The 12,257-nt window shown below is 23.1% G+C and overlaps 1 protein-coding gene across 1 annotated transcript; it reads left to right on the top strand.

Moving 5' to 3' along the window:
- The first annotated feature begins 905 nt into the window (after positions 1-905).
- LOC126902739 (uncharacterized) lies at positions 906-4,461 on the top strand. The gene is made up of 4 exons (XM_050680336.1): positions 906-1,794; positions 2,446-3,252; positions 3,810-3,869; positions 4,164-4,461. The coding sequence occupies exons 1-4, from the start codon at positions 948-950 to the stop codon at positions 4,244-4,246; spliced, it is 1,797 nt and encodes a 598-aa protein (XP_050536293.1). The 5' UTR covers positions 906-947; the 3' UTR covers positions 4,247-4,461.
- The last annotated feature ends 7,796 nt before the right edge of the window (positions 4,462-12,257 follow it).

The following is a 12,257-nucleotide window of genomic DNA, read 5'->3' on the forward strand; positions in this document are numbered from 1 at the left end:
ACACTGTTAATTATATTATATCGTGTTACAGCTGATACCTAGCGTCTTTACTTTACTCTCCCCTTTCCCACCCAGTACGGGAAATCGATGGTCTACGTGTCAGATGTCATCCGTATACACTTCATCGTCGTACGTCAGTGAGTCAAATTTTTAATGCGTCATCTTTTTTGTAGCAAGCGCCTTCGCTTGAATGGTAAATTGCTTAGACATTGTACGTCAAAATTTTTATTATTTATTTGTTGCACTCTTGTTCTCAAAGTTCTCGTGCCCTTGCACACCTCCAATAATCCAACACTAAATAACTTCACTGCCGTAGTCGCTTATCCGCCGTCTGTTTTCATTTACGTGCCTAGATCTATACTCTGACTCGTCATACTCAGATGATCGACATTATCACCACAAGATCTCATACAGTCCACTCATCACTATCAACAACTTCAATTTTTTTTTTCCATTTCAATTTGATACTGATTCGTAATATTATGTGCATTGCTTAGACCTATAATAAATTAAAGATAATGAAACGTTCATAATGTTCCAAATAAAATTTTTATCCTGACGGAAGGTTGTCAGGTCCATCATTTTCATTTTGCTATAACTCTTTGTTAAAACTGAATCATTGTTCAGAATTTATTAAAGACAATAACCATTCTTTTGATAAGGTATTACATGAAAATCCAATGAAAAACGTATGTTAATTTATAATTTAAAAAAATTATAAAAATTATTATTATCTTAAAAAACTATAAAATGCTTGTTTTTCTAGGGATCCTTTTTTTAAATATATTAAATTATGACAATTAAAATGAACTATAACACATTTGTAAGTTGTTCTGTTAATAGCAACTAAACAAATAATACGTAGAATTTTTTTTTATCAAAACCAGCAAAATCTTGTTATATTTTATAGTATTCAAGTTTAATAGCTTAATATTAGAAATATTAAAATGGCAATTTTTCAAAGTATTAAATTATATGTCTTAATATATTTTATGGTTAAGCATATTGAAATAATAAATAGTACCAAAGATGAAATTGAATATTTATTGAAGCATGATGGCTGGAAAAAATTAAATGATGTGTTGTATATTACTAATTTTAATCAAAAGTACACATTACAACAAACGTTAGAAATGCCTATAACGTCAAAGAATTGTGCAACTCGCATTCGTAATGCAACAATAATACTCGGATGTTCTTACGGCAACGTATTGAAGACAATTTTTTTTATTATAAACCGTTTTTTAGGGTATTGTGAATCATTAATACATCCAGAAAATGAAAACAAAAATGCGTGCGACTGCACTATTGAACTAATTAATATAATACAAAATTTAAGTTACTTAGCAACATTAATGAACGGCGCATTAGTTATTATAGACAAATTACATCATAACCCAATGACAAATTGTAATAAACTTATTTTAAGTAATGTAACTAATAGCTTGTATTTCGAAAACACTTTAAAAGTATCATTACCTCTACAAATAAACCAATTAAATACTCAAACCGTATTAAATACAATAAAACTTTATCTTACGTTTTGTGAAGTTAAACTAGAAAAAGATTTAAATCAATGTCAATTGAAAATTCCAAATTTGGAAACATTATGGCAAAAATTAAACAAGAATCATCAAGTTTTAAAAGAAACAGGAAATAATCAAAACTTTTGGAGCTTTATAAGTCAGAAAATCAACATTTTAATTCATTGGACTCTTATTGAAAAGTATAATAATCTAGGATTCAAATTGGACTTGAACACCAAAGAAACATTTTTACCAGAAAATTTATCAGGTATAAATACTTCCAATAAATTGGACATGAATATGACATATTTTCGTTAAAGTAATAAAATAATATTTTACATTAATAATCTTTTTGAAATTTACCATGATATTAGTAATGTGGTCTATTGTAAGTCAAATCAGTATAATTTAAATTTTTGACTTAAGAACAGTAAGTCAAATAAAAATTTCTGTTTTAAAAACAAGTTTATATTACAATCCAAACAAATCCTTTAAAAATAAAAGTTGGGTAAGTTTTTTTGTGTTATTTGTATAATATTTTTTTCACTTTTCACTTCTAAAAAACTTCTGTTTATCTAATGTCCATAAAATTAAGATAAATATTTATTATTTGTCAATTACTTATCATAAAATAAGCTATCCGGCGTCTCTATATTTTATTTTTTTCTTTCTTATCTAATGCTATTATGAATTTTTCTCAATTCGTATTTATAGTATATGTAAACCAATAAATATATTTGTGTAATATACGAAAGTAAACTCGTAAATTTGATGATCATTTATAACAAATAAAATGCAAATTGGATATACTTTTAAAATTGATAATATATTTTAAATAATATCATGTAAATGTGATCAACATTTTTTATTATTAATCTATTCTTAATTACAAATATACGTTTTCATTTTTTTCATAAAGAAGAAAAATGCTGCTCTACGAAATATTCTTCAAATAAAATCAATCATTTGTTTAAACACACTGGTTGGAAAAATATAAATGATGTCAACTATATCACATATTCGAATTGTAATCATTCATTGCAAGATATAATTCAAAATACTTATAGATATGATAAACAATTACGTTGTATGACGTTATTACTTGGATGTTCTTACGCAAACATTTTAAAGAATATTTTACTTATGTTAAATCATTTTCAAAATCACTGTAAATATTTTTCAAGTCAAGAAAATGTGCACACTTATGCGTATAATTGTACTATTGAACTTCTAAAAACTATACCGTTTTTAACTTCATTAGTGACACATATGGGAGGTGCCTTATATGCTTTAGATAAATTCCTTAGACACCCAGTAGAATATAATTATATAAAAACATTTATTGTAAAAGTATTACTTAAGGATCTTCAAGATAAAAAAATTTTAAAATTATTACCACTTTTGCAAGTCAATCAATCGAATATTGATGAAACATTATCGAACATATTTACTTTTCTTACTAAATGGAATGAAAAACTACATAAAGGCATGAGTTTTTGTAACTTAAATTCCGAAAGTTACCATTCAATTTGGCAAAAATTAAGTCATGAAAATAACATTACTGAAATGGATGAGAGTAATTTCAAACGTTATAATTTTTTCAACTTTAAAATAATATTATTTTCTCAGTGGGCGATTCAAGAAAGATATCTTGATTTAGGGTTTATATTCGACACAGCTACCAATGAAACTATTATACCAGCTTTACTAGATTCACCCGAAGAAGGTAAAAATCTTTTATTTTATACCTTGTTTTAATTTTATTTGGGGCATGATTTTGTAATAAAATTTAATATTGAAATTTCTTGATAAATTGTACATTTTTAGAAAATATAGAAAATTCTTTAATTGATTTTTTTTTCTATCTAATGAATAGAATCTTCAATAAATAACATACTATTAAAAAAAAAAATTTATACAAGTTTCTTATTTTAATTATCCTTTTTGGTACAGAGTTTAGGAATATCATAAATGAAAAAATAAATAAACTGTAAATATTTAGAATATTTTGAAGGTTCTTAAATTATTTCTACTCAACTGCTACATGTAGAAAACTTAGAAGATATTGATTTACTTAGATATCTCATATACTTAAATAAATAGATTTAGTTTTTTATATTTTATTTTATAATATTGAAATATTTCTGTGATTAGTAAAATGACTCACTAGGAAAATATTAATTTTTTATCATTTTATTCAGCTATTGAAAAATATCATTTAACTATAAACATTAAACTTAGGAATATCATAAGTTAAATAAATGACATATTATGAATTTCTAGAATATATTGAAGATTTTACAAGCGCTTCTACTCAAATGCTGGATTCCAAAAATATTGAAGGTACTAATCTACTTAGATATGTTATATATTTAAAATACAAGCTCTAGTTATTTTTATTTAAATTAATAATAATAAAATATCTTTATAAAACCTGATTTATTTCAAATCAAACGAAACTAATTTATATACTTCATGTAATTTAAAAATCGATGATGAATCAAATTTTAAATCGATTATCAATTAAATGAAGGTATAATTATTATGAACATCGATGCAAAGCTGAGATGGAATTAGTTTCACCATGATGAATTTATTTATTTTAATTTTTTATATTTCTGTAAAATATCCTTTTAGATAAAAATGAGAATAAACATGAAGTAGATTCACCATTGATATATATTCCCGAAGATAAAAGATCATTCAATAAATATCTTTAAAATACTCCATATGGGTACAAATTCAATCATACGTAGAATACTAAATAGGATTATTCAATTTATAAAAATTGTTTGTTTGGTTATATTATAAATAATAATGTACACATATTAGTGAATCTTTTATTATAAATTCAAAGAATTTTACTATTATAATATTAGATTTTTATTTTATGTATATTTGCATATAATTAAAAGGAGTATTTTTAAATTATATACAGTAGTATTTACTTTGAATATTATCCCTATATTTTCATTGTAACAATTGATTATTATAGTAATAATTTTTTGAATACATTAGTATTTATACATTATGCATTATTATAACTAATTTATGTTGTAATTTCATATGGTATGATAATATTAACGAAGATTTTTATGTGAGTTTATTTATTTATGAGATTCTATAGGGGCAGATTAATTTTCAGAACAATATAAATTAATGGATATAAAAAAACAGTCAATGGTCTTATTTGTTAAAAAAATACAGCTCTTTCCGTAAAAGTGGATATAACATAAATTTAAGATAACAATTGTATATAAAAAATCTGTAGTTATTAATTTTAAGAAGTTAGTGGATTATATTAAAAGCAAAATGAAATCCAATTTCCTTCCTATTCCTGATTAGTAGTTTTTTGATTTAGAAGTATAATATATGAATAAATATATATTATTGCAATAACATATTGTATGAGATTGATATTTAATAATTTAGTACTGTAATTTTTTCGGAAAATTTATAAAAAATTATAAAGTAGTTATTACTTTAATGGGAAATGTGTATACTATTTAAAGGGCTTGAAACAAAACTTTTTAGATAATAATTTGTTGTTAATTATATAATTTTATTATTCATGTTTTCGTGCTAATTTAAAATCCGAAATCATATTTTTATATTAATTATTAAATTTATATTTTTGAATATAACTATAAAGAAAATAGTTCTTAATATTTCAATTGTATCATCTATTTAAACACCAAGAGTTACATAGAAATGATTAATATTTTTTGGAAACGATTTATTACGATAAAAAAATTATTATAGATTTTGATTTTTACTATGTTAAAAATAATCACTTAAAAATATATCACTTTTAACCTATTTTTTTGGTCCTTTCAAGTTGATTTTTTGAAAGTTTATAATAAAAAAAAAATTGAATTTGTTACCATAACTTTTAGCTCAACTTCAAATTTGGAATTTACATTATTAAATAGAAAATTTTATTAGAATTACAAAAATAGAATTGTTAAGATTAATATGCAATCAGGAAATTTAATAATTACTACTTACTGTAAATTTATCAGAAAATCTGAATATTTTTTTTTGCATTTTTATTGTAATAGACCACTTAAATAGAAATTATGGTAATTTTTGTTGTTTAAAAAGATTCTACAATTGAAATATTCAGAACGTAATCAATTTCAATGATTTACTTTAACTAAAAAAACCAATCAAAATGTTGATAAAAAAATCTACTCAATTGAGCATATTATAAATTATAAAAATTCATTGTTAAATTCAAGTGAAACTAAACATAATTCTTTTTAAAAATGTTTATATAGCAACATATCAAAAAATTCGGAATTATAACTGATAGTAATACACACAAATATAATTAATGAATTACAAAGTAAAATGATTTAATTTTGTAGTTGAAATTATTAATTTTAATTGTCTATATGAAAAATATAAGCTAAGTAACTTTTTAATTAATTAATTGGAAATTTTTTTAATTTTTGAGGGTAATATCTTTGACTAGATAATAGTTATGATCATTTGATGAATCATTAAAAAATAATTACTTTATAATTTTTTATAAATTCTTCGTAAAAATTACAATAATAAATTTAATAGCATATTCATACTATATTATATCAAAAATTGTATATATCCATACATTTTTCAAAAATGTATAACATTATAAAGTTAAAAATATAAAAAATAGTTTATTTACAAAAATCGTATTTTAGCACCGATTTGAAACTGAGATGGTATTAGTTTTACTATAATGCGTTTTTTTTTTTTGTGTTTGTTACCACTCTTTCTCAGCTCTCACCGAACCGATTTCTTTCAACGATACGTCAAAAAATCAAAAATCGTATTTAGTCTTTTTTAATCCAACCCACAGAGGGGATTCAAAATGAGAACTTTTTCACAAAAAAATAATTTTTCAACTTAACTTTTGAAATTTTTTTGAAGATTTCCTCAATTTACGGGGAACAAGGGATATTTTTTCAATTTTTGAGGAAAATGTATTGGACTAAATACAATTTGTGACCTTTTGACGTATTGTTGAAAGAAATCGGTTTGGTAAGAGCTGAGAATAATTGGTTACAAACACAAAAAAAAATAAAAAAAAACACATCATAGTAAAATTAATACCTTCTCAGTTTCGCATTGAAGCTAAAATCGAGGGTATAGAATTAAATAGATACATCAACTAAAATTTGGATTTTTCAATTATAAGTGTATTATAATAATAAATAAAATAAATTATGATATAACATTAATTGTTAAGGAGCTTTTTTTCATTAATTTTTAATTCGCTCCCATTACTAAAAATCGCTGGAAATTCTCAGACATAATTAAATAATAATTAAATAATGTGAACTCGATTGGTTATATGATACGAATCAATAATAAAATTATTTTATTATTTTTGATCCGGATTTGATGCACAACGCTAATTATTACCTTATAACACTTGCCCGATATGTCGTTGTATAATAAAAAGAAAATTATAATTTAAGAAGGACAAGTAAGCTGCCTGGACATATATCATTTGAAAAATAAGGATAATTTATATAGGTCATATGTAATCCTACTCTAACATCCTTACTATTTGTCACACATAATTCATAAAATGTTGACATCCTAACCCGAATAACCAACCACCACCTTCTTAAAATAATATTGCAAATACATGATTAAAATCACAAAGATGAACATTAAAATATACTATTGTAAAACTTACTTTAAAAATTGTTTTTACTGTATCAACGATTAAACAATGCTAATAAAACTATTTGTCATATAATTTATTATTTTATTATGATATATAAAAATAAAAACTATAATACCTTCATGTCTACGCAAATGAATTTCCCCTTCTTAATCGGTAATTAGTTACAGCCCTATTTTGTGTAATAATTACTAATTTTTTTAATGTAAGGCGGCTTATAAAATAGGCAAAACGAGTACTTAGGTGTACTTCGTAATCATTAAAATATTTATAATGTTAATTTCAATCATTTCGCACTATAATACTTTCAATTAAATCAACATTTAAACTTTAAAATAAAATAAATTTATTATTCTATTATTCAAATATTATGATTATATTTTAGATATTTAGCTTAGCTTTCATAAGATTAAGTCAATAATATTGTTAATCAAGTTTCGAGAACAAAGTACAATTTTTTAAAATTCACTTGTAAAATCACGAGGTTAATTTACGGAGTATTGTTTTTGTATATTTTAGAGTGTTTATATATAAACACTTAAGATCTATTCACTATAGTGTAAAGACGTTCAGTACAGTTTACCCTTACACGATTTTAATTATTTATTAAAACTGGAAAGCAACTACTATGTCAAAGGATTCAACAATATATACCACTCACTCGTTGGCAACCTTCCCATGGTACATTCTTGTTTATTGTGAGCAAATTTATCCTTTCGATTGTAGCCAACGTACTATAGAAACCTGTTTTAGTAGCTTTTTGTGTCTAAAAATTAAAATTACATATCGTACCATAAATATAGTTCATTATTTTGTAAAGCAAATACTCATTCACTTGTCATGGCAAATATTCACAATGCCTCTGAAATTTTCTCTCGTAGGTGGCATACAAGAAACATTGTACGTTAATATTTTGTATCAAAGACAAATTGTTGCTTCGTTTTGAATATCACCCACTAAAGTTTTCAATGAACGAAATTTTCTAACCACCACTTCAATAAATATTTTTATTTTAAGTATGATAATAATATATGTTATGTCAATTATTGTATAGTTGATTTGTTTGTCCTTTGAAATACAATTAACAATATTAATTTAGCACGCAATAACTAGTTGAGTGATAAATTAATGAACTGTCATAGTTAAAAGTATATTTTAATACAATTTAGCATAATAATACCTTGTTTTTGCACCGTAATTGTTTAAAAAATTTTATTTCCAGTGAATTGTTGCTGTAAAAATGTCTAATAAAATCAAAGATTATAATTATTTATGACAATAAATCTAATATATATTTTTAATTATTATAAATATTTCCATAACTCGTTAAGTTATTCATACAAATTGATAATCGTAAAAAAAGATTTTTACGCAGTATCTTTTCTTTTAGATTAAATAGAAGAAAAAAGAAATTAGAAAAAATATATTACATCTAAAAAGTACACGACATTGATTGATAAATTAAATCATTAATAAAAAAAATGATATTTTGGCTTCGATGCGAAGCTGAGAAGGTGTTAATTTTACTATGATTTATTATAATTAAATTATAATTAAATTTTTTAAATTTTTTTACTGAAAACTATCATAACATTTTCAAAAATGTCAGAATCAATATAATTTTTTTTCATAGATGCATGATGACTTTACCTATCATTTGGTATATTTTTTTTTATAAATCCTACCCTTTATTTGTCCACAGGGGAAATTCAAAATGACAATCTTTTTCACAATAAAATAACTTTTCCAAGTTAACTTTTGAAAGCTTCCGAAAATTATGACACTTTTATACATATTTTAAATTAAAGATAATGTAATATACTTTATTATTGAAAAAAAATTTCGGACTTTATCTTGTCTTCATGACGAAAATGGCTATTATATGCTATTTTTGTGTTAAAATTTATAATTTTATATTTTACATTTTTAATTTTATAATTCTATAACTTTTTGAAAAATGTATGGATCATTACAATTTTTTTTTAGAAGTAGTATTTATATAGATCTTTCATTCGACATACTTTTTTTTTAAATCAGACCATTTCCCTTAATACAGGAGGGATTCAAAACATAAAAATGCATATAGAAAGTAGAACTTTTTCAACTTAAATTTTGAAAGTGTTCTGGAAAGACTGGCACTTTTATATATATCTTAAATAAATGCTTATGTAATGTACTTTATTATGAAAAAAAAAAAATCGGATTTTATTTTGTTTTCATGGTAACAACGGACATCAAAGTTAATAAAAAAATAAGATTTTTGTAAAAAAATTCTTTTTTATATTTTTAATTTTATAATGCTATAACTTTTTTAAAAATATATGGATCAATACAATTTTTTTATAAAAAATACTATTTATATACCTCTTTCATTCGACATATTTTTTTTAAATAAAACCATTTCTCTTTATATATTTATATATTATAAATATATATATTTATTCATATAATACACTTATAAATCATAAAACTTGTAATCAGGATATAAATAAGGAAATAGGAGATCATGTAGCTTTTGGAATAATCCACCAATTTTTTAAAATTAAACACTATATATAGATTTGCATTGAAGCGTTTTTTATGATAGTGATTATAATCACTGTCCGATATCATTATACTTGACCAACTATGCCACGTCCCGACTGTACCGCGACCACACTGTGCTGGGTTTTTTATTTTTATAAAACAAAATGTAACACGGACAATGATATATGGTTCAAGGTCATTGGCATAAACTCAACGCAAATGAATAAATGTTTGTTTTTGCTGTGTAAAGTTATATTATGCTGCACATACGTCACGCATATTGTCTAATTTCTGCCATTTTATATCAAAGACGTGACTTATTGAACATTTTATAGTTATTTTCTAATAATGACGCAATATATATAATAATCTAAATAAAATTAAAACTTGTTAAACGTGTATGGTTGAGAATTTGTGTTTAGTTGTATCCAGCCATTTTTAAAAAAATATTTAATAATTTCTTTCGACTTTAAATTTAATTGAGATTTCATAAATCAGTTATTAAAATTTTGATTATAAATATTTTTATTTTCACTATAATATAATTACAGTATTGCATTACGTACATTTTAAATAATAGAAATCCGACTGTATTCTCACTTTTACTAAAATTAAATATACATGAATTTAGCGAAATCGAAGTATGAAAATTACTGTGTTTCACTTTAGAGCTAGATTTAAAAATATATGTAGATTAACCAGTGATTATTGTATGTAAGATAGATTAAAATTAAATTTAAAAAAATATAAATGTAATGAAATTTTTTTTTGTTCTTTAATAAATTATATTTGTCAAATAATCATCTTATTAACTCGGTATAACATTATAAATTCAATGTTTGATAAATATTGCTGAATATAACAGCCAAAACGTGAACTCATATTATTTCCTTATTTATAAAATGTCATCATTTTACAATAGGATGTTTAATCAATATTAAACAATTTTTGCTGTTTTATAAGCATTTGACTATTTTATTCACAATTGCATGTTACAAATCCATTTTCGTTGTTAAATTATAGCAAAAACTACTTAACTATTAACTACTCAGGTAGTAATTTAAAAAAATGATATAAAGAGCAAAACAATATAAAACTACTTAAAAAGTTAAAAAAATAGCCTGTTTTTTTAGAAAACTGACATTAATTCTATTTGGTTAAACCAAAAATTGTCATAATTATGACTATTAATAGATCTATAATTTTAAATCTTCAAATAAAAATTTCTGCTTTAATATTAAATATTTTAGAACTAAGCTCCTTAAGCCTCTTCTCCCAATATACTCTTTTTACAAACACTATTATTACTTAGTAAAGGAATCAATTTAGAAATAGGACATAGACATTTTCATTTTGTTTTTTTATATATGTGTACCACTTTTGCCCTAAAGTACATATTCTTACATAAAAAAAGTTATGTTGTAATTTACGAACCCATTTATTCCTTATACAGGGTGTTCAGTAAGTCAGGAAACGGGTATCTATTGTTCTCATTGTTACAAACAATGAGAACAATAGATACCCGTTTCCTGACTTACTGAACACCCTGTATAAGTATATAGAGTGTTCAGTAAGTAAGGAAACGGGTATCCATTGTTCACATTGTTTGTAACAATTGACCTGTTTCCTTAATTACTGAACACTTAGTATATTATTCATTTTGTTTCTATTAGATAATTTGAGAGTATTATTAATTAGGAATAAAAGATTCGACAAAAAATGTTGAAACGATATAAGCAATTGTCACTTTCAAATTTATTTTTGTCCTTTATACTTAACAATAAACACCTCCAAATAATATAACCGCTTTCTTAATAAAAGTGAGCAATCTATTCAACTTCTTATTAAAATAAATATCAACTATAGCCGAGTCCACAAAAAAAAATTAATTTAATTTAATGATAATTTTAATTAAATTTAATATTTTCATAAGAGACATAATTATAATTCATTTGCTATTAAAATTCCTTATTTATAAAACGAGTTAATTAATATTTTTGCGAACTTCTAACGTTATAAGTGTGTTAATAATTATTTTTTATGATTAATAATGTACTTAGTTTACAACGTATATATTTATGTATCGATTAAGACATATCAAAGTTTTTATTTGATATTTTTCACACTTTTTTGTAAAGCTTTTTCTATAACCCAACGAAATTATAAGGAGAGTTGTAATCAGAACTGGAACAGAATTTAAAAATCTGATTTTTGAACCGAAACCTTTATGATATTAAAAACTCTAATCGGAGTAGGAATTTCTATTTTCAGTAATGTAATTACTGGCACCTAACCAAAATCTCCAAAAAAGGTATTTTATGGTTATTTACGACTTTTGATTTTTTTTAAAACAACAGTTTTTTCTATTATAATAGAAAAAAATGTTCAAACTGTTTATGTATAATACATAAGTGATAATTATCTCTTACGCATTAATACTCTTTTAATTCAATCTATTAACTCAAATATTCAGTTTTTACTTTATAAATTTATACAAATAAATTTTACTGTTATGTTAATAAAAT

This window comes from Daktulosphaira vitifoliae, unplaced genomic scaffold, assembly GCF_025091365.1.
Source record: "Daktulosphaira vitifoliae isolate Bord-2020 unplaced genomic scaffold, ASM2509136v1 Scaffold_3, whole genome shotgun sequence".
Lineage (NCBI taxonomy): Eukaryota > Metazoa > Arthropoda > Insecta > Hemiptera > Phylloxeridae > Daktulosphaira > Daktulosphaira vitifoliae.

Coding starts and splice junctions, on each gene's coding strand:
- LOC126902739 (XM_050680336.1), top strand. CDS start 948: ATGGCAATTTTTCAAAGTATTAAATTATATGTCTTAATATATTTTATG. Junction 1,795..2,445: donor TTTACCAGAAAATTTATCAG/GTATAAATACTT, acceptor TTTTTCATAAAG/AAGAAAAATGCTGCTCTACG. Junction 3,870..4,163: donor GGATTCCAAAAATATTGAAG/GTACTAATCTAC, acceptor ATATCCTTTTAG/ATAAAAATGAGAATAAACAT.